Source organism: Puma concolor, chromosome D1 (assembly GCF_028749965.1).
Source record: "Puma concolor isolate L17-30 chromosome D1, mPumCon1.1.hap2, whole genome shotgun sequence".
Lineage (NCBI taxonomy): Eukaryota > Metazoa > Chordata > Mammalia > Carnivora > Felidae > Puma > Puma concolor.
In genome coordinates, this window is record NC_141676.1 from 101,003,180 (window position 1) to 101,023,790 (window position 20,611).

The window sequence follows — 20,611 nt, forward strand, 5'->3', positions numbered from 1 at the left end:
GAGATCCCCCCCATCTGCCTCAGGATCCGGGTTCCTGGCCAGAGGTGCCAGCGAGCACTGGAGGCTGGAGCTATGGCTGTCCTTGGAGCTTGGGCACCGAGGGAGGCCTGTGGTTATTAGGAAGCTTCTCCTGAAGGCTTCCCCGTCATAGCTCCACACTCTGTTCCTTGGTTTGGGGGAGCGATGGGGGTCAGAAGGAGAGCTCGGGTTGCCTACGAAGGGCCATCTTCAAAAAAAAATTTTTTTTAAATGTTTATTTACATCTGAGAGAGAAAGAGAGAGAAAGAGTAGGAGAAGGGCAGAGAGAGAGACAGAATCGGAAGCAGGCTCCAGGCTCCGAGCTGTCAGCACAGAGCCCGGTGCGGGGCTCGAACTCACAAACCGTGAGATCGTCACCTGAGCCGAAGTCGGACGCTTGCTCCTGTCTGGCTGCTGTCCCCAGACCTCTAGGGGAGGTGTGTTGCAGGGCAGGGGCAGAGGGAAAAAGGAAACCAGGAGCAGTGAGCCGAGCTAGCCTTGAGAGTGTGAATGCTGGTTATTCCACTCACCGGGTGTGTGGCCTTGAGCAAGTGATTTTCTCTGAGCCTGTTCCTTTCATTTTGTATATTAAGGATAAAAATAACTACCTCGTAGGATTATTATGAGGATTAAATGAGACAGGGCATATAACATGCCCTGGGCTCAGTCCCAGATTCACCAGTTACTATGTGGCCCTGGGCAAGTTATGTAAGCTCTCTGAGCCTCAGTTTCACCATCTGTAAAATGAGAAAAATTATACCTACCTTTTGGTGTTCTAATAAACACTGGTGTTAATGTGGATAAATCCTCTAGGACAGTGGTTTTCAAAGTGTTGTTGCTGACCAGAGTATTCCCTGAGAACATGAAGAAATGCAAATTTCTTTTTTTTTAAGTGTTTATTTATTTTGAGAGAGAGAGACAGAGAGAGAGAGAGAGAGAGACTCCCCAGCAGGCTCTGCACTGTCAGCACCGAGTCCAATGCGGGGCTCGAACCCAGGAACCATGAGATCGTGACCTGAGCCGAAATCAAGCATCAGAAGCTTAACCCACCGAGCCCCCCAGGCGCCCCTAGAAATGCAAATTTCTAATTTCCAGTAGGCTCTCTGGACTGAATCAGAAACTCCAGAGGTGGGGCCAAGCCATCTGTAAGTGTCCTCCAGGTGATCCCGATGCTGTCTCAAGTTGGAAAGCCACATTCTAGAACAATTCCTGGCACGTAAGAGCCGATCGAAGAATGAGGGCTAACTTCTCAACACTCAAGGGAACCTTGGCGGGCAAACCCTTCTCTACTAGGATGTGAGAAAGGAGTTTCTTGCTCTGGGGCTTTGGAATGCTGGAAATGTTTCTTGTTGACCGAAAGGCGAGCCACTTAACCTCTCTGTGCTAGTTGTCTCATCTATAATATGGACTTATCATAGCACGTCGCTCACAGGATGGGTATAGATCCGATGTGCCTGGCACATAGTACATGCTCAGTAAGTATCGGCTGTGATCGACACTGGCAGGGGCCACGATGGGTTCCTGGACCATTGCGTGTTCCTTCTGACCTTCGAGGTGAGAGCCCTCCACGTTGCCTTCTGCAGCTGAGGGGACGTGAAGAAGCTGAGTGGAGCCCTGAGTGCAGGAAGCGGGGCCCTTGGCTCTCCTTGGAGCCCTTGGCTGTCATTTAAAAAGCACTGCTTAGGTGCATCATTACCTCCGGTGAGCAAAGCAAGGGGAAACTGATTAGGGACCATGAAGGAATCACGGTAGACAAAAGAGGTCCTTGCGAGTCAGGATGGGACAAAGAGAGAGGTTGGTGACCCCTAAGACAAGGACTGACCCTGGCTGTCTTGGGAACAACACCCATCTACGGACTGTCTGCAGAGCGGATCTGGGCTGAGGGGGCGGGGGGTCTCAGGCGGCCCAGCCATCACGCCCGGTCAGTGCAGCCAAGTCACTTCCCATGTGGGGCCTTGCTGTCCCGTCTCTAAGATGGGCAGTGAGAGTAACGGATCAGCCTGGGGCCTCTAGCTTGGGCACTCTGGGAACGTCAGGCCGGAGGTCCAAGCAGCTGGGAGGAGCTGCAGTCTGGGAAGAAAAATCAGGGAAACTTCGGGACGGGAGTCAGTGCAGCCACAAGGCTGCTCCCTCCTGCCCGCTAGCTCTTGTGTCAGACCTGGGTTCACGTTTCCAGAACCCCACGAGTTGTACAACTTTGGGCAACACGCTTTGCTTTTCGGAGTCTCACTTTTCCCGTCTGTAAAGTGTAGGATTGCGAATACCCACCTTTTTATTTGTAATGCTTATTTTTATTTTTGAGAGGGTGAGACAGAGCGAGAGCGGGGGAGGGGCAGAGCGAGAGGGAGACCCAGAACCGGAAGCAGGCTCCAGGTTCCGAGCCCTCAGCCCGGCCTGGAGGCAGGGGTGGAACCCACAGTGAGATCCTGACCTGAGCCGGAAGTCCGGGCGCCTGAGTGGCTCGGTCTTACAGAAATACCCATCTTCCAGGTGTGAGTTGGGAATGAAATGGGATCACCCACGTGCGGCCTGTAGCAGAGCTCTGGGCCCGGGAAAGGGTCGTTATTCCGGGGATGGCTGGCAACCTGAGTAGGACCCTCTCTGAGACCTCGCTCAGGGCGACCCCAGGTGCCCCTTTCACTTAGGGGCAAGGACAGCTAGGCATACTTATTCTGACGCCCCTCCTCCCCACGCCCCCTATCGCGGGGGTCTCCTCAAAGGGCTCTGTAGGACAGGAGGAGGGCCAGGGCCATGAGGTGGGTCCCAGAGGCGAGCGGAGACTGGTGGTTCTCAGGCCCAATGATGTCCTGAGTAGTGGGTGCGAGGTTGGGAGAAAGAGACCGGCGGCGGGGGTGGGGGGGGGGGGGGGTGGGGGGGGGGGGTGTGTGCTCGAGGAACGTTCCCGGAAGGAGGGCCGAGAGGGGCCCCGGGGTGTGGGGAACAGTCCGGGCTACTCCGGGCCGGGAGGGGACAGCGGTCCGGCACCCTCCACACCGCCCGTATCCCGTGCATCCCTGTCGTCTGGAGTCTGCCTCCAGCGGGGTCTGCCCGCTCCCTTTCTCTCCTACATTCGCCTGACCCGAGCCTCCGAGCCACCCCACCCCCTCTCCCGGTCCCCCGGTCACCCCCGTCGGTCCTGGCCCGGGGGGGGGGGGGGGGGTCGCCTTCCTCCTGTTCTCAGGATCCGGCAGGTGTCCAGGGGCCGTGGGACCCGGCCCGGCAGGCACGGTCCGGCGGGAGGTGGCCCTCAGCCTCTCAGCCCCTGGGGGCCGGTGCGAGTGTCCAGGGCTCAGGACGAAGAGGCCGCTGCGCGGTGTCGGGGACTGGGTTTGCCCATTTTCCCATCTTCCCCGCGTGGGACCTCGCCTCGTCCCCACCCCCCAATCCGGGAAATGTAACGAGGGGGCCATTCCCACCGCCAATAGGCCGAGCCCGTCCGGCACCTGCGGGGTGCCGGAATGGCACTTTCAGGGACTGCCCCGCGGGTTAGGGGGCGCCGACTCGCGGCGAGGGCCCCTTTTTCTTGGGTTGGGGTGACCCCTGGTGGTCATTCCGTGCGCCGCAAGGGCGGCTCACCGGCCCGGGCCAGGCGGGAGAAATGAATGAGGGCGGGTGGCTCAGGCAGTGTGAGCTGCAGTGAAGAGGACCGTCCTCCCCAAGTTGATACCGAGGGTGACAGAGACCTCCCTGCCCGGCCAAGCCACTCCTCCCTGCCCGAGTGTCCTCTTCCAGAGCTCCAGGCTGGGGATTCCCGTGGGGTTTTATTAAGGGGGGTGGTGTCTCTCACACAGGTCTCTTCCTGCTCCCCATGTCCCTGTCGCTGGAGGTGTCCGTGGGAAAAGCCACCACCATCTACGCCGTCAACGGCACGGAGATCTTGCTGCCCTGCACGTTCTCCAGCTGCTTTGGCTTCCAGGACCTCTACTTCTGGTGGTCGTACAACAGCAGTGACACATTCAGGATTGTAAGTCGTGGGGGGGAGGGGAGGGGACAGCTCAGCTCCCTGTGCCTTACCCCTGCCTCCCGTTCCCCTGGTCTGGTCCCTTCTGGACTGACATCGCTGCAATGGTCCCCAGAATCCACCTTCTGTCACCCTTGCTCCTAGCATTCTTCCCAGAGCTGTCCAGAAAGATCCAAGTGGGAGGAATGCTTAGACTGTGTTTCCAGAATTGGGGGATTTGTTGGAATTCTTGGCTAGAGTCCTTGTCTGGTCTGAAGGAATACCTGAAACTTGGATTGCTTGTGTGAAAATAAGTTAAAAAACGGGAGAGAGAAAAGACCTCTGGAAGGGCTGGGGAGCTGTACCTGAAGGGAGGGAAGAGGAAGCTCTCCAGGAGTATCTGGCAGGGCTGTGGGCTGGGGGCGGGGTGGATCAGTCAACAGGGGCTTAGGGAGGAGTCACCGCACGGTCCGGTAGGGGTCCCAAGGTGTAAGTAAGGAAGCCACAAGAGACCAACTCTGGATGTAATTAAACGCCGAACTCAGAGGCTGTTGATGAACGGTGCCGTAGGATTGGGACTGATCCAGGTCTTGACGGAGGGCCAGAATTCAGATGGACAGGGGACAAGGTGTCAGCAAAGGCCGGGGTGGGGGGTGTTGACAGAGGGAAATGAGTGTGGGATTCGCCGGAGTCATTATGTGAAAGGCTTTTAAGAAGAAAGCAGTAAAAGCTGTGCTGCGTTCCAGGGAGACCTTAATGACAGAAAATGGGTTTAGTGTGAAGCAAGCAAAATTCAGGTTAGACAGGCAGAGTCATCGATATTGGGAGGAAACCAAGTGGGGGGGAGCGTCTCTGGCGGCAGGCTCTTTCTGGACCTGGGCAGGGAGGCACCTAAGGGATGGGCTTGAAGTGATGCCATGACTTCTGAGGACTCTGATTCTTTCTCGGCCATCTCTTCCCCACCTCCTTCCCCCTATAGATCATAGATGGGACAGTGAAGAATGAGAAGTCTGACCCCAAGGTGAAGTCAAAAGACGATGACCGCATCACTCTGGAGGGCTCCACTAAGGAGAAGATGAACAACATTTCCATTCTGCTGAGGAACCTAGAATTCAGCGACACGGGCAAATACACCTGTCATGTGAGGAACCCCAAGGAGAAAAATATTCATCACCAGGCCACCATCACCCTCCAAGTCGTTGATAAACGTAAGCAGTGGGGGCTGGGACAAGGGATAGCCCACTCAGTGTTACGGTGAAATGGCAAAATGGACCCCACTGGTGTTTTCTTTTGTTTTATGCTCTCGAGAGTTACTGGAGTCACATCTGGAAGCTCAAATAACTGAGCAGGAAGACTGAATTCTGCTGCTGAATAGCCCGTGATATACATTTCGCTCCTCTGAGCCGCTTTCCCTCATCTGTAGAATCTGCATTCTCCTAGGGTACCCGTGAGAAGTAGAGACGCGAGCTAGGAGTGTTTTGTGGCGGGGAAGTTCTTGGGGTGTGCCGATTATTACTGCTCTTGTGGATTCCCTTAGCAACTGTTGGTCGCATGCCAGGTATCCAACCAAAAGGGCTACGACTGATCCACAGTGTTCTTCCTTGAGGAATTTGGAGTTCAGGGTAGGACAGAAGACAGGTGAGCAGAGAACTGAAGTAGGGGTGGAGCGTGGAGAGGCACAGGCAACTGAGATTGATAAGAACGGTTGCTCCCCTCTGGAGCTTAAACCCCAGTTGGGGGTTGCCGTCTGGCACGGATGGAAGGATTGGGGGTGAAGAAGCCGGTGATGAGGAGCCAGGTGGTCACATGACTCCAGGCGCTAGAAGTGGTTAGAGAAGGGGCTGGAGGTGTTAGGCTGGGCTTCGTGGATGGGGCGTCTGCCAGGCTAAGGAGGCACAGAAGCAGAGAAAAAAAGGGAGGGAAGCTGATCAAGGATCCTGCTTGTGCTGCATTTCTTGTGTTCCTGGGGGTTCACTGCCCTCCTGGATGATGTGGGGCCTGGAGAGAGAGAGGCCCATGGGTTCACTGTTGGCCGTGTCAGGGGCAGAGCCAGCGGCCATCCAGGCAGCTCGCCATGAGCCTGGAGCCATCTGGGTCAACGCTGTGTAGAGCATCACCTCTTCTACTATGTTTGGATGTTATCCCACTTTGTGCGCAGCCTTTCCATGAGGGAAGAGGAGAGGCAGGGAAGCCACATTTATGGAGCATTTCTGGGTGCCAGACCCTGAGTTAGGCGCTGTGTCTTACCTTCGCGCCTTTGATCCTCACACGTCCCTTTGAAGGGATTTTTTCTCCATTTTTATAGACTCCTTCATTCATCTATTCAGCGATAGTTATCGAGTACCTAGCGTGTGGTAGACGTTGTTCTGGGTGCCGAAGATACAGCATGAACAAGGTAGACAAAGTTCCGCCCTTCTGGAGATGTCCTTCCAGTCGGGGGAGACATATAGTAAACAAAACAAAGAAGAAAATGATGTCGTCGAAGAGAACATAGCTGGTGTTGTGAAGAAAAAGCAAAATGGGGAAGGAAAGAGGGGAAGGCCGCACCAAAAAGGCAACAGAGAAGAAGGACATTTGAGGAAGCAATGGGGATATCTTTGGGAAGATAGTCTAGGCGGAGGGAACAGCAAGGGCAAAGGCCCTGAGGCAGATACCTGAACATCAAAGAGAGCACTGTGGCTGGGAAGAAAAACAAAAAAAAGAGAGAGAGGCCACTGTGGCTGGAGCGGAGCAAATAGAAATGAGTCGGATTAAGCCATATTGTGTGGGGCCTTGCACGCCTGAGGGAGACGGAGCCACTAAAGAGCTCTGAGCAGAAGAGTTAACCTGGAACAAGCTCTCTGCAGGGCCAAGAATAGACGATGAAGTAAGGAGTCTGGTTAAGAGGCTCCTGCAAACATCCAGGCCAGGATGTCTTGGGCCAGTGTGGCACTGAGAGGTCAGATTCTGGGATTTTTAAGTTAGGGCCATCAGGATTCTCAGGTGAATGGGATGGGGGGTTTGGAGAAGGGAGGGGTCAAGGATGACTGCGAGCATTTTGGCCAAAACGACCGGAAGGGTGGAATTTTCTCGACGGAGGTCGGGGTGCAGGGAGTGGAGGGGGTTCCGGACGTCAGGAGTTCAGATGAGGCAACCGAGGTAGAAGGGTTAGTGACCAGCTCCAGTTACCAGCTCGTTAGTGACTGTTGAAATCCTGTAGTTCAAATCCGGACGACCTGACCCTGAAGACTTCCTGCCACATAGAAGTCGTTAGAGGGAGATGCTTCATTTTTCCTGCACGGACAAAAGAGGCCCAGAGAGAAGCAATGACATTCGATGTGGCAATTTGGGGGTCAAAAGCCGCTGTGGCCCCGCGTCTGGATTATTCCAGAACGGTGTGTGTGTCTGTGAGAGGGTGTGTGCACGGAGGGGGCCGGGGGAGGGCCCCCTTCATGTTGTGCCTTAGCCCGGTGGACGCCATGTTCCAGCTTCTACTTCCCGCCGCAAGGCCTGGGGAGGGCCGCGGACCCGAGGTTGGAGGGCTGTAGCCGCCGGGCTGCCGTAATGCCAGGCTCCAGGTGACTCCCGCTCCCCTCACCCACCCCCTCCTCTCCCTGCTCTGGCCGTGCAGTGGAAGAAGTGGACAACACAGTGACCCTCATCATCTTGAGCGTCGTGGGCGGGGTCATCGGACTCCTCATCTGCATTTTGTTGCTCAAGAAATTCATCGCCTTCGTCATCAAGAAGACTCAGGAGAAAAAGTGAGTTGGCTCCTGTCCCCGCCACGGGCCCGCCACCCCGTCCCGTCTCCTCCCGTGGGGGTGTGCCCGGCGTTGTCTCATCCCACTGCCATCTGCCCCCGTCCGCCTGCATCCTTCCACGTGTCCCCTCACCCCGTCCTCGCTTCCCACTCCTACCCCTCCTTCCCATCCCTGCGCCTCTCCTCCCGCCTCGCAGCCCCTCTTCCTCTCCCTCCTGGAGGAGTTTATTGAGTTCCCGGAGTACACGGATGCAACCTGCCTGCTCTTTCTCCTCTAGCTGTCTTCCTGTCCGTCCTGTTAGCTCCTCTCCTTCCATGTGCACCTCCCCAGCCTAAGTCTTACCAGAGGACTGACGACGCCTGCTTTGTCGAATCACAGAAAATGAGAGATTCCGTGTACAGAAACTCTAAAATGGGAAGACCCTTATTCTGAAAGTTCACACGGGGGAGACTAAAATCTAAGAAGGCCGATAGGGCCTTGCCGGAAACCCCAGGGCGAGCTCAGGTTTAAGACGGATGGGGAGGGAGAGAGAGCAGGGGCCCAGCCCCGGGGCCCGGAATTGCCAGAACTGTGTCGGGCTCCTGAACAGGAGAATGTGAAAAGGCATTTGGAATGTGGGGCTCGAACCCATGAACCGAGAGGTCATGACCTGAGCTCAAGTTGGATGCTTAACGGTCTGAGCCACCCAGGCGCCCCAGAGCTGCTCTGCTTCTCTTCCCGACATTCCGCTTTTTTTTTTTTTTTTAATTTTTTTTTCAACGTTTTATTTATTTTTGGGACAGAGAGAGACAGAGCATGAACGGGGGAGGGGCAGAGAGAGAGAGGGAGACACAGAATCGGAAACAGGCTCCAGGCTCCGAGCCATCAGCCCAGAGCCCGACGCGGGGCTCGAACTCACGGACCGCGAGATCGTGACCTGGCTGAAGTCGGACGCTTAACCGACTGCGCCACCCAGGCGCCCCTCGACATTCCGCTTTGTTGAGAAGAGGGAGTTAGGTTGGAAAGGGCAGAAACTGTACTGGTAAGAAGGGAGGGGTAGAGAGCGGGAGGCTCGGGGTATCACCTCCCGCACTGGCGGGGATGAAGAAATCTTGGATTGTCTCCCTGCATCATGACCAGGGTTTTGGAGCGTTTGGAGAGGGACCAGGAGCATGGAGTTGGACCACAGTTTGTTTTTAATAACCAGTTTTGCTGTTGACGGTTAGCAAAATTGGAGAACGGACTGTTCAGCATATGGTTTCAGAGCACTTAGAAAAGAAAACAGTGGTTCTCGGGGACCACCATGGGTTCCTCAAGGACAAGGCAGACCAAATGTTTTCTTGCTAGGGTGCTGATAAATCAAGAGGTTGCTGCAGATGATAACACTGCACCCAGAGGTGCAGTAGAATGCTCCAGGGGTTCAGGAGAGGGTGGAACACCAGGGAAGGATTTCTGGCCAAAGGGACATTTGTGATAGGCCTTGCAAGATGGATATAATTTAAGCCCTGGGGAGGGTCCGGAGAAGGGTGTTCCAGAACTGCTGAGAGCAGAAGAGGACAGTCTGGGAGGAGGGATGTGTCTGAAGAACAAGGCATTTTGTTTGTTGGGAGAGCGGGGCGTGTGGTCGGGGCGGGGGGGGGGGGGGGGAAGGAGAGAAAAAGCCTGCAGAGGGGGCTGCGGGTAGACCCCTGGGGACCTGGGAGTCCGGGTTGAGATCGGTTTTCCTTCTGGCTGCATTGGAGCCTGTGAGAGCTCTCAGGGCCTGGCATGATCAGAGGGCTTTGGAAGAATGGGTCTGGCCTCGGTGAGCACAGGGACTGGGTGGGAGGGGAGGCTGGAGGTGGGATTCAGACCCCGGGGAAGCCTGCAAAGGGTACTGTGAGTGCAGGAAAGCCTGCATTAACAGCAGAGATGGGGTGGCTTCCGGAGGAGAAGGGAGACGCGGGACAGCATCTTGGGATCAATTCTGGGCTTCTCCTCAAAGGCGCTGTTCCTTTTGCCTGGAATGTCTCCTCCCTTTTTCCTGCTCATCTTTGTTGGACTCAACTTCTGCGACATGTCCAAAGAGCCCTCCCCGATCCCTAGGAGGAGGCTTCCCTGAGGAGAAGGCTTCCCTCCTTGGCACACCCTTCACCCTATCATTGTGTTGGGGTCATGTGTTTAATGTCACATTCTCTGGAAGACTGCAAATTTCCTGAGAGCAAGCGCTCAGCGCCTGCTAGTCTGACACAGCGCTGGGTACCGAGTAGATTTTCAGTAAAGAAATCTGGAGTGCTTGGGAGTACAATTAGATAGATTGTGGTTGTCTGGGTTGGCCATAGGTATAGGGATAGGTAGGCAGGCAGGTAGACAGACAGACAGATAGACAGACAGGTAGACAGCTAGATTCATCTGCACAGGGGTCTTTAGTGGTATGCCACCGGGCCCTGCTTATTCATTGTTACTAGGATTTGAGTGACACCAAGAATATCAAATTTCCGGGAACCGAGTGACTATTAGAGAACAGAATTGGGATCTAGGAGGAGCTCGAGAGGCTGCAGCTCTGGAGTAAATTTTGCAAGACGAAACCGATGAGGACAAAATAGCAAGTCCTTCCCGAAGGCCTCGAAGCTGGCCGCACAAGTCCGGGGTGAGGCGAAGATAGTCTGTGGCCACAGCAGCCATGAAAAAGCCTCGGAAGCTTTCACAAGCAGAGAGCTCGGAGTGATGTAGCGGTCAGGGCTTCTCTGGAGAGCCGTAGGCAGCCTGGGTACGGGCATTGAGGTGGGGCATTCTTTTTTTTTTTTTTTTTAATGTTTGTTTCTTTTTGAGAAAGAGAGAGAGACAGAGCACGAGCAGGGGAGGGGCAGAGAGAGAGAGGGAGACACGGAATCCGAAGCAGGCTCCGGGCGCTGAGCTGTCAGCACGGAGCCCGACACGGGGCTCGAACTCACGAACCGTGCGATCGTGACCTGAGCCGAAGTCGGACGCTTAACTGACTGAGCCATCCAGGCCCCCCCCCCCCCATCCCTTTTATTTTTTAATTGTTTTGAGGTGGGACATTCTTACCCTGGAACATGGCCAGTTCTGGGCAGGCAGGGTGGTGGCACTCCTGGGGGATGTCTTCCCCTGTAACCATCTCTCCTTCCTCCTGCCGTCTCCCCATCCCGCCATACTCTGTCCACACCTGCCGCCCTCGATGCCCTGCTCTGTCTCTCCCCCTCTTCCGTGAGTGTTCCTCCACCTCTGCTCACAGCCGGCTCAGGGAGCCTTGAAGGGCCTGCCGGGGGCCTGGGGAGGAGCTCTTTGTCCTTGACGTACTGCCCGCTGGCCTGGACCCTTCCCCTGGGCTGGCCCAGCCTGGGAATTAACCTGGCTTGGCTTCCCCGGAGCCCTGGCCCCTGGGAACAGCGCCTGGTACTCTTTCTTGCCTTTTGCCACGTTGGGGGCGACTAGGTGACGGTGAGCCTTACCGGGTCCTGTCCACGTGGCAGGCACTGTTCCAGGTGCTCGCTGATGCCTTGTGGCACCCCCACGAAGAAGGTGTCATCGTTACGTCCATTTTATAGATGAGGAAACTGAGGCCCAGAGAGGTTAGATGACTTGACCTCTCGCCACCTTTGCCCTCCAGAAGGCCAGAGAGAGGGCCTGGGGCGGGTTGTGGGGCCCACCGCTTCTCTCCGGAGCTGACCCCTTACTCTTGCTCCTGTCCTCACCACCTCACCAGTGCCCTCTCCTGCTCTCTCCCTCTCCAGGAAAGAGTGCCTCATGAGTTCCTCAGGGAATGATAACACAGAGAATGGGTTACCTGGCTCTAAGGCAGAAGAGAAAGCACCAACCAAAGTGTGAGCCCTTGCTGGGGGCCGAGCAGCCGCCGGGGGCCTCACTTTCTGATGATGGAACTGATGCTTGAGCCGTATCCGTGAACCCACGTGCCTGAGACACCTGCTGCTTGGCTCCAGCTGTAGTCTTTCTGGGGAGAAACCGGGGTCCTGGCCAGCCTGCCTGCCCCCTCCCAGCCGGGGCTCCCCAGGGATGAGGGCCGGCCAGGGGAGGGGGCCTGTGGAAAGTTCAGGAAAGGAAAGGAGGGCTCGGCGGTGTGGAAGGTGGGTCCCCCGACACCTGGATACATGCGGTCTTCTTCAGTCTCCCCACCCTGTATGAGCAACACCTTGGTTTTCCTCCAGATTTCTCTTTAAGAGAGGCTTGGGGGGGTGATCAGTGAGGGCTGCCCCGGTAGCTGGACCCAAGTGAACAATAACGTGGAGATCTAGCCCTTTCTGCGGTGGCTGTGGCCTACAGGCCTCTGTTCAGGGTCGGGGGTGGGAGCCTGCTGGCGGGGGGGGGGGGGGTGGCTACCGTGAGTGGCTTTGATGGACACCTGACCCGCCAGGTCCCTCTGGGGAGGCGCTGCCTCCCCTCCACAGGGTGTCCCACAGCCCCTGCCCCATCTCCACCCCCCCAGACCCCCCGTCCCCCACTGCTGCTTGGAGTCTGTGAACCTTCCCAACTGGGGCTGACCATCTTGGTCTTGGAGGGGGGGGGTCCCGGCCTTCCTGGAGCACTGGGGGTGCTACTGAAGCCTTTCCTAGCACTTCTTCTCGGGGAACCAGCACTGCGGACGTGGGCGAGCCGGTGTCCAGGGCCCCTCGGCCACACTGGGATGCCCACCCCGGCCCCACCAGTGCTGGCTGCCCCTTCTCCTCGGCATGGCGGGACCATGGCCGCCCCTGGGAACTCCCGAGCTTGGCTCCCCTCTGCTCCTCTTTCCCTGATGCGGCAGGTGGCGTCATCTTGCTTGAGGTGTTGCACTCTCAGACCCTCCCTTCCCGTGGGCTCGCTCCCCCACCCGTGCCCCCGTGCCGTCCATCACACCTTCTCCCCTGGCCCCGGGTTGTTCACCTCCAACCTGGGGTCAAGGCTTGCTTTCACCTCAGGGATCCTCTCGCTTTGGAAGAGAGGGCCCTTGGGTTTCCCGGCTGCTTCCCGTTCAGCTGTGCCACCCTCCCCCCTCGCCCCCCCCCCGAGGGTGGGGGAGGGGCAGGGAGAGAGTTCTCGCAGTCTTCCCTGCTTCTCTAAGAACTGGTTTGCACGTCCCTGTGTGTGGGGCTGGACTGTGCCTTAGCTCCTCATGTCCTGGCTCATCCCCTCTGTCCCCTCTCCGGCCTGGACGTGATGGTCACCTCTGGTGTAGTGCTGCTTCCTCCCAAGACCGTGCTGGGGACCAGGGAGCTGAGGGGGCCCACCAGTGGCCCCTTGGACAGTGATGGGATCATGGAACTGTCGGGGTCCCTGACAGGGAATTCAGCGGTGGTGTCCCCATGCGGCGGGAGGAGGGGTGAAGAGAGCCGTGTGCGGTTAGGGGAGGCCTCCACAATCTGTTCCCGCTCGCCCCCTCTCTGGCGCTCTGTCCTCTGGGCCTGGGAGGGATAGGATGAGAGTAGCCCCCTTCCCCAGGGGTTAGGGGGCTGCCACCGGATTCTCCCTATCCAAAAGCGGCCGCGGGCTGCCCCCAGGGTGGAGGTGGGGGCGCTGAATAACAGGTGCCTGGCTGTGACCCGTGGGCCTCACCCCACCTGACGGGTTTACAGGGTCCCACTCTGATCTGCCTCTAGGGCTCCCATCCTTGGCCCCCCAGAACTCTAGGCTTGGGCTCAGATTTTTGCGGCTTTGCGAACACACAGACTGCCAGCCTTTTGGAAAACTTCTTGTGGCCACCTTCGTGAAAGCTGCTTGCTTCTCCTTCCCGGTTTCAACATTTGAACGAGCTGAATCCGAATCGGTTGGGATTCCTCTTACTCTCTTCAGAGGAGGCCAGGGTTTCCAGAGCAGGGGGGTGGTGGGGGGAGAGCATCATCCTGTCCGCTCCGGGGTCTACTGCTGACTGATAGGTGGTCACGCATCTGCTCTGGGCTCCGCTTTTCCCGTCTATAAAGTGGGTGTAATAATACTTACCTACCTCCCAGGACTGTTGTGAGGCTTGACGGGTTTTTGTTTAAAAAAATCTCTTTGGCTTGGAAAGGGATCTAGGAGGCCAGGCCTTATCATTGGAGGAGTCGTTCCAAGCCTGTCGTGTCCTCACCTCTGTGTCCCTTCCCCACGAGACAGACACAGACCCACATCGATGCACACGCACGCATGCACTTTCTCTTTCTCACCCACTCTCGCTCTCTTCCCACTCCTCCCCCTTGGAATTATTTTAGTCTCTGCAATATTAGAAACCTTGGCTCTGATGCTTGAAGCTTCTTATCCACGGCTTCTGTTTGGGAGTTTTCAATAGAGGGGGTAGAATGGGGACCCGAGGGGGACACTCTGGGTTGCCCCGGTGCCTGGGGGCACTACGGGCATTGAGCGAATGGGGACTAAGAGTGCTCAACTTTGTCCCCGCAACAGAGAATGTTCTGCCCCAGCGCTGGGAGGGCACCCGGGAGGCACACTGGCATGGGTTTGCCATAGAATGTAGACGGGCAAAGCCATGTTCCCAGGCCGTCCGTCAGTGCGCGCAGATCTCAGAGGGTGATGCGCAGGGGCTGGTGAGGGTGTCTCCAGGGCTCTTGGGCTAGAGAGAGCCATTCACAGAGTTAGGGTTGGGAGCCCTGGAGGCACGCAGCTGTGCCCACAGTAAAGTCCGCGAGACCCAACACGAGAGTCTCTTCCAATTCCCCATCCTTGGCCTCAAACGAGGACCTCAGCATTCTAGGCCTTGCGTCTCTCCCTGGGCCGGAATTGAGCAAAAGGCCGCCAGAATGAACCTGTAAGGCTAGAGTGGTCTGGGAGAGGGGCCGACGGAGCGCAGGCTTTTCCCTCCTGGCTGGCTGACCAGAGCTGGGGTGTGAAGGGAGGGGTGTGAAAGCGTGCTCCTGAGATGGTGGCAGGTGAGGATGTGCCCGTCGAGTTGGGGGGGGGGAGGGGCTGTGCACGGAAGCGCGGTTGTGTAGGAGGCCTGTGTGAAGGCTGAGTGTGCCTGAGATGGGGGGAGACTCGGCACATTTGGGGAGTCATCTTTCCTGGCCTGGGCTATAGCTGTCGGGCCACCTGGAGGCTGAGAGGATAAGAGACAGAGGGGAAGAGCAGCCATGCTTCTGGGCCCCATTACCCCCTGACTCCCTCCCACGGTCGCAGGCAGCTGCCATGAGTGTTGGGAGTGGGGGGATGGGGTGGGTGGGGAGGGCAAGGAGGGGAACTTCTCGAGAAAATCCTACAGCTTGCTTCACCTTACTCTGTCCCGGGTTGGAGTCCCTCCCCTCCCACCTGATATTCAGAGCTTTTGACACTCTTATGCATCGTTTATTCCTCTGGCTTGGATGACAATACCCATAGTCAACTCTTTAAATATAACTATAGATCAAAACAGTGCCGCGATGGGTCCGGGAGGCCTCTGGTCCGTGGGTGCCTCTGGGAGGCACGGATATGCACACCCCCAGCCATGACTTGTGTTCAAGCACAGAATGATGGATGCAATCAACTCTCTTGCCTTTATACCACGTTTGGCATTGTAGAACTTTATTTAGCTTTGCCTTGGATGAAATAAAAATTATGTTTAATAGAAACGGCTTGGGGCTTCCATTCTTGGCTTTTGGGGAGTTGGGTTCCGGTTTTATTACCTGCCAGCTGTAATGGGGACAGGTTCCTTTACCTCCCGAGCCCCGGTCTCCTGGTCTGAAATGTTACCTGCCCTGGTATGATCATACGTGGAAAATGTCTAAGAACGTGGGGCACGTTCATTCATAGGGAAGTTGGAAAGCTGGCCCTTTAACACTGGAATCACTGCCAGGGCCCTCCCTGGACTGATGACCTTGGTGATGATTCTGGTCGGGCTTTGCTTGGCTGGTCCCTCCAGCTGGCTGTTCCAGGGGACAGGCTCTCTAGCGGTGGAGAGGAAGGGAGCTGTGGCTTGTACCTCTGCCCATGCACATTCCATATTGTTGATCTTGAACTATCCTGAACATGGATGGATTACCCAGGCGTTCCTGACTTCAGAAGTTTCTGCTGGGCATAAGGCCAGGCTGGGAAGGAATTGGGGGTCGTGTGTGTGTGTTTGGACCCAACAGAGTCGAGTCTACTATGACTCCGTACTTTTTTTTTCTCACACCTGAAACCCTTTTATCAGCAGATCGCATCAGCTCTATGTTCAGAACACATCCTGAACTCAATTGCCTGTCACCACAGCCATCCGTGCAATCCGGGACCAGGCCACCGTTGCCTCTCACCTGCATCACTACAGTACCTTTCTCACCGCTCTTCCTCCTTCCGTCCTTGTTTGTCCTTGATCTGCCCTCTCGAGTGGTCCTTTCGGCACAAATTGAGATAATGTCATCTGTGCTTCCAGACAAGATAGAGACTTGGGGACCCTGTACCTTTGGACCTCAAACGGCTGCAACACTGGAAAGAGTTTATGATATGGTGGTTTTCAGAGGTAGGACAACAGGGATTGGAAGACGGTGACTCCCGAGAGGGACAAACAGGCGAGGTGGCCCTACTATTTATTGGCCAAGCTTACAGCCTGGAGAGGATTTCCAGGCTGCAGTGCAGGGAGGGGAATTTCGGCCAAGCCCGGTGTTTCTCTGAGTTGATGAGAGGCGCTGAGAAACTGGAAGGTGAAGGCAATTAGGATTCACAGGGCCGGGTACCCGCCCTCGGTCCTCTTGAGTCCTCAGCTGATACTCATGGTGGGGTGTGGGAGCAGACCACGTGAAGCCAGGGCAAGAACCACCAGAAAGGCAGGGGGGTGAGGACCCTGGGGCTGACGGGGCAGCCTTTCATCTCGGGGTGATCTCGCCCCACTACTGAGGCAGTACCCTTTCAATACCCTTCCCATCTCCCATGAATTACAAAGTTTTCCCATGCCAGTTGGTGGCCATGTTTCTATTCTGGGCCGGTGTGAGCTCCAGATCATTCTCGCCACCCCTCTCCGGTGGGTCTTTCTCAGTCCCAGGTGATATCCTCACACACGCGGCCCCCATTAGAAGCCAAAGACCCCCAGGGGACCCTCTGTGGGTCTCCAGAGTTCTCGCCGTGAAGCTCTCTCTGCTCCAGGACTTTCCGAGGTGAGCCCTACCTGCTTCCTACCCCCATCTCCTTGACTCCTGGAGGTTGCCAGGCTGTGCCCGGGCCCCCCTCCTGTACCGTAGGGTGCACCTCTCTCAGGGCTCACTGTCCTGTGTTGCCTCGTGTCCCACGTCTGAAAGCCGTTCTGTGTATCACTTCCCCAGCTTTTGAGTCGTTTCAGAGGGGAGAGTGAATTTACTCCCTGTCTTTGTCAGAAGAAATTTGTGAAAGGCTATGGGCGTGTAAACACCTGTACGCAAATGTTTGTAGAAGCTTTATTTGTGATCGCCCAAAATGGGAACAACGTCAATGTTCCTCAGCTGGTGAACGGGTGGACAAACCATCGTACGTCCGTACGTGGCGTGCTCGTCAGCAATAAAGAGTTCCGTGTGCCAGTGTGGATGAATCTCTAATGAGTTATGCTAAGTGAAAGACTTCAGCCTCAAGAAAGCGCCTACTATATTGTTCCATTTCTACGCCTTCCTGGGAGAAGCAAAACTGTGGGGACAGAAACAGATTAGGTGGGTGTGGGGAAGGCTGTTAATAGCAAGAGAGTCTTTTGGGGGGTGATGGGGCTATGATCGCTTGTTGGTACACAGTTGTCAAAATTGGCAGGCCTCTAGACTAACAAGGATGAATTCTATCGTACGTAAAGGACGTCTTAAAAAAAAACACACAAAAAATTAGATCTTCTTTTGCTCAGAACTTTCTGGTATATTTTACCCCTCACAACTGCCTAGAAGGCTTTATTCTGCCCCTGTTGCCTCTTTGATATCTTTTTCCAATACTCGCCTTCTGCTGACTCATAGCCTCATCGTTCTCGTTGCTGTGCCTCAAACATCAGGTCCTCTTGTCTCGGGGCCTTTGCACATGCTGTTCCTCTGCTGGAATGCTCTTCCCCCACAGGAGTCATTCTCTTGTTTCAATCAGGTCTCTGCTCAAATGTCCTGTCCTTAGAGATTTCTCTGGCCATCGTATCTACAATCATACCTCCCACCAGCTCAGACACTTGCTCCTTAACCCGTTTGATTTTATTTCAAAGCATTTATCTCTAGGAGGCCTATGTTTGTTTACTTGTTTATTATGTATCTTCTCTAACTAGGATGTGAATTCCATGGGAGCAAGAGCTATGTCTATTCTCTAGATAGATCTAGATTCCTCCCCCTGCCCTTCCCTTGAAGGGATGGGATCTGCAGAGAGGCTTGCGGTCTCTAATGACGTGTCTTATCTGCTCAGAGGAAAGGCAGCCCTTTGAGGCCAGAATGGACTGTGAGGTCCGTTGTTCGAGCCCTTGACATTGCAAGGCAGAGCATCTGGACATGGCTTTCAGGTGGGCCATGGGAGGGGCAGGGGTCCTGGGCCCTGGCTTCTTAAAGTACGGTCTGGGGACCCGCAGCATGAGCATCACCAGTCCGCTTGTTAGAAAGGATTTCAGGCCCCACCTCAAATCCACTGAAGCAGAATTTGCTTCGTAACAAGTTTCCCAGGTGACTTGTGTGCACATTTGAGAAGTACTAGTTGAAACTACAGGTGTGGGTCCCTGGCCCAAACCTGTCTCTCACCCTGGGCACTGCCTTTCCAGAGGCTTAGAAAAGTGGGGGAGGGGGGGGAGCGCCTGGGTGGCTCAGTCGGTTAAGCATCCGACTTCGGCTCAGGTCATGATCTCGCGGTTGGTGAGTTCGAGCCCCGCGTCGGGCTCTGTGCTGACAGCTCAGAGCCTGGAGCCTGTTTCCGATTCTGTGTCTCTCTCTCTCTCTACCCCTCCCCTGTTCATGCTCTGTCTCAAAAATAAATAAACGTTAAAAAAAAAAAGAAAAGAAAAGCGGGGGGTTTGTCCTGCCCAGTGTTCTCTTCTCCTTTGGCCCTAAACGGTAAGCGCAGAGGCCTCTGGGAGCAAGCTGGAGAGACTCGACCCTGTGTGGTAATGACGAAGGCAAATATGGATCGAATCCCTAGGGTCCCAAGTGCCCTTCCTACAGCATATTGAAGTGTCCTTGTATTCCTGGAAGGCAAGTATAATTATCCCCATTTTACCCGTGATAGAAGCCAAGCACTGAGACGTTAAAAAGAAAAACAAAAACAAAAAAACAGACACCCTTCCCGAAGATGTAACTCTTGTGTAGCAGAACTGGAATTTAAAGCCAGTGCATTTTGTAGAACAAGCAGACAGCCATTTACAGAAATCTGTAAATAATAACGACATGATCGTCACTGACCTACACTGAGCCCCTGCTGGACCAGGGGCTTCTCTGAGTACCTTACACGGATCTGGTTATTCAACTCTGATGGCAAAACCCTACGAGGGGAGCACCAGTGTTATTGGCCCCATTTTACAGATGAGGAAATGGAAACCCAGAGAGGCTCAGTGTTTGTAAAGAGTCCGGAAAGATACGCATCCAACTGAGGTCAGAGGCTGCCTCTGAGGAGGGAGGTCGGGGATTGAAGGGGGGAACTTTTTCTCTTTACTTGAACCCTTCAGCTTTATTTAGAACTGGGTAATCCATTCACAACACGCACACACTCACGGAGTTTTGAGTGGCGGTGTGCCTGCCTCTAAAGCCCAGATTCTTTTCGCTGCGAAGCCATCTTAGGGCTCTTTTCACCTTCCCGTTCTGTCCTCTCTCACCCTGTCCTCGGAGCACAGGGCTTCTCCCTTCCCTGCTTTTGTTCCTGCTGTTCCCTGTAACTGGAATCGCCTTATTCGGCCATTAGCTCTACTTCAGATGCTGCCTTCTGTGGCATTTACACACACCTGGATTACAGAGCTCGCCACATCAGGTCTCCCCTTAGCTCCCCCACCGCACTGATGGGCTGCACCCCCCTCTCCCTGTCAGGGTCACACTCGGGCCTCTATCCTGCTGTCTCTGATAGCTGGCTTTCAGGTGAATTACTGGTTTTAGCCTAGGTTTCTTAGAAAACTTGTCTAAATTTACAACTTAACGCTTTATTGTGGGGTTCCGTCCCGGGGAGGCAGGAGTTAGAGGGAAAGGGCTGGGAGGCAGGGAGGGAGAGAGAGCAAACACAAGGTGAGGTGTTCCGGAGCTGACCACAGCTCCATAAGCTGACTCACAGGACCATCCCTGGGGAGCTAGGCTTCTCTGAATAGTTCCATCCTGGGAAGAAGGAGGAGTAATTTATCTGCTGGCTCCATCCTGTCTCATCTTCCATTATTCAACGTTTGTCCTGTAGATGATAATTTCCGTGTTTCGTTACTCAGCCTTTCCGGGCAGGCCTGGGGAAGCCAGTGCTCTGTGTGGACACAGTCTGCTGGCTCTGGGTGCTAAAGCTGCCCGTGGCTCCCACCATGGTGGGCGCCATGAAGACCGACCAAGCCAAAGCCCGGCCCTGGCCCCAGCGAGGGGGTGGGGAGACTGGTGCGGTGTTAGAAATGAGGGCAGCGCCCAGGTATCCAGAGCCATGGACACGAAAGAGCCGGGTCCACGCGAGGCAGGAAGGTGGGGCCTAGAGGTGGGAGGGTGGGGGACGCAGGCAAGGCTGGGTGGGGATTGATGGCACAAAACGGGGTGTGGGGGTGCCCATACTACTTCTGAAATGCGTCGAGACTTTGTGGCCTAGGACATAGTTCACTTTGTGCAAATGCGCTTGAGAAGGATGTTTATTCTCTAAGGGTTGAGTGGTAAGTGGTAGGTTCTACACTTGTCTGTGAAGCCTGCTAATCGGATTATTTCATCATCTATGCTAATACTGTGCCCGCCTGACCCATCAGTAATTGAGAGAAGTATACTGCAGGCTTCCTCTGCGATGGTGCATTTATCGACCTCTCTTTGGAGTTGTATCGCTTGTGGGGCTATTTTTATTCTGTTTATATAACTAAAAAAAAAATCTATTTGCTGAGAAACATTTCAAACGTACAGAAAAGTAGAATAGTAAGTATCCCTTCGATTTC

General features: G+C 55.3%; 1 protein-coding gene across 2 annotated transcripts in view; it reads left to right on the top strand.

Moving 5' to 3' along the window:
* The window catches only part of SCN4B (sodium voltage-gated channel beta subunit 4), a 24,941-nt gene extending 9,735 nt beyond the window's left edge, over window positions 1-15,206 (top strand). For both annotated transcript variants that reach the window (XM_086678999.1, XM_025929124.2), the window contains exons 2-5: window positions 3,810-3,982; window positions 4,938-5,166; window positions 7,569-7,698; window positions 11,412-15,206. In XM_086678999.1, the coding sequence (XP_086535125.1) occupies window positions 3,827-3,982; window positions 4,938-5,166; window positions 7,569-7,698; window positions 11,412-11,505 (609 nt within the window). In that variant the 5' untranslated portion in view covers window positions 3,810-3,826 and the 3' untranslated portion in view covers window positions 11,506-15,206. The remainder of the gene's footprint in view (window positions 1-3,809; window positions 3,983-4,937; window positions 5,167-7,568; window positions 7,699-11,411) is intronic.
* Window positions 15,207-20,611: the final 5,405 nt, after the last annotated feature.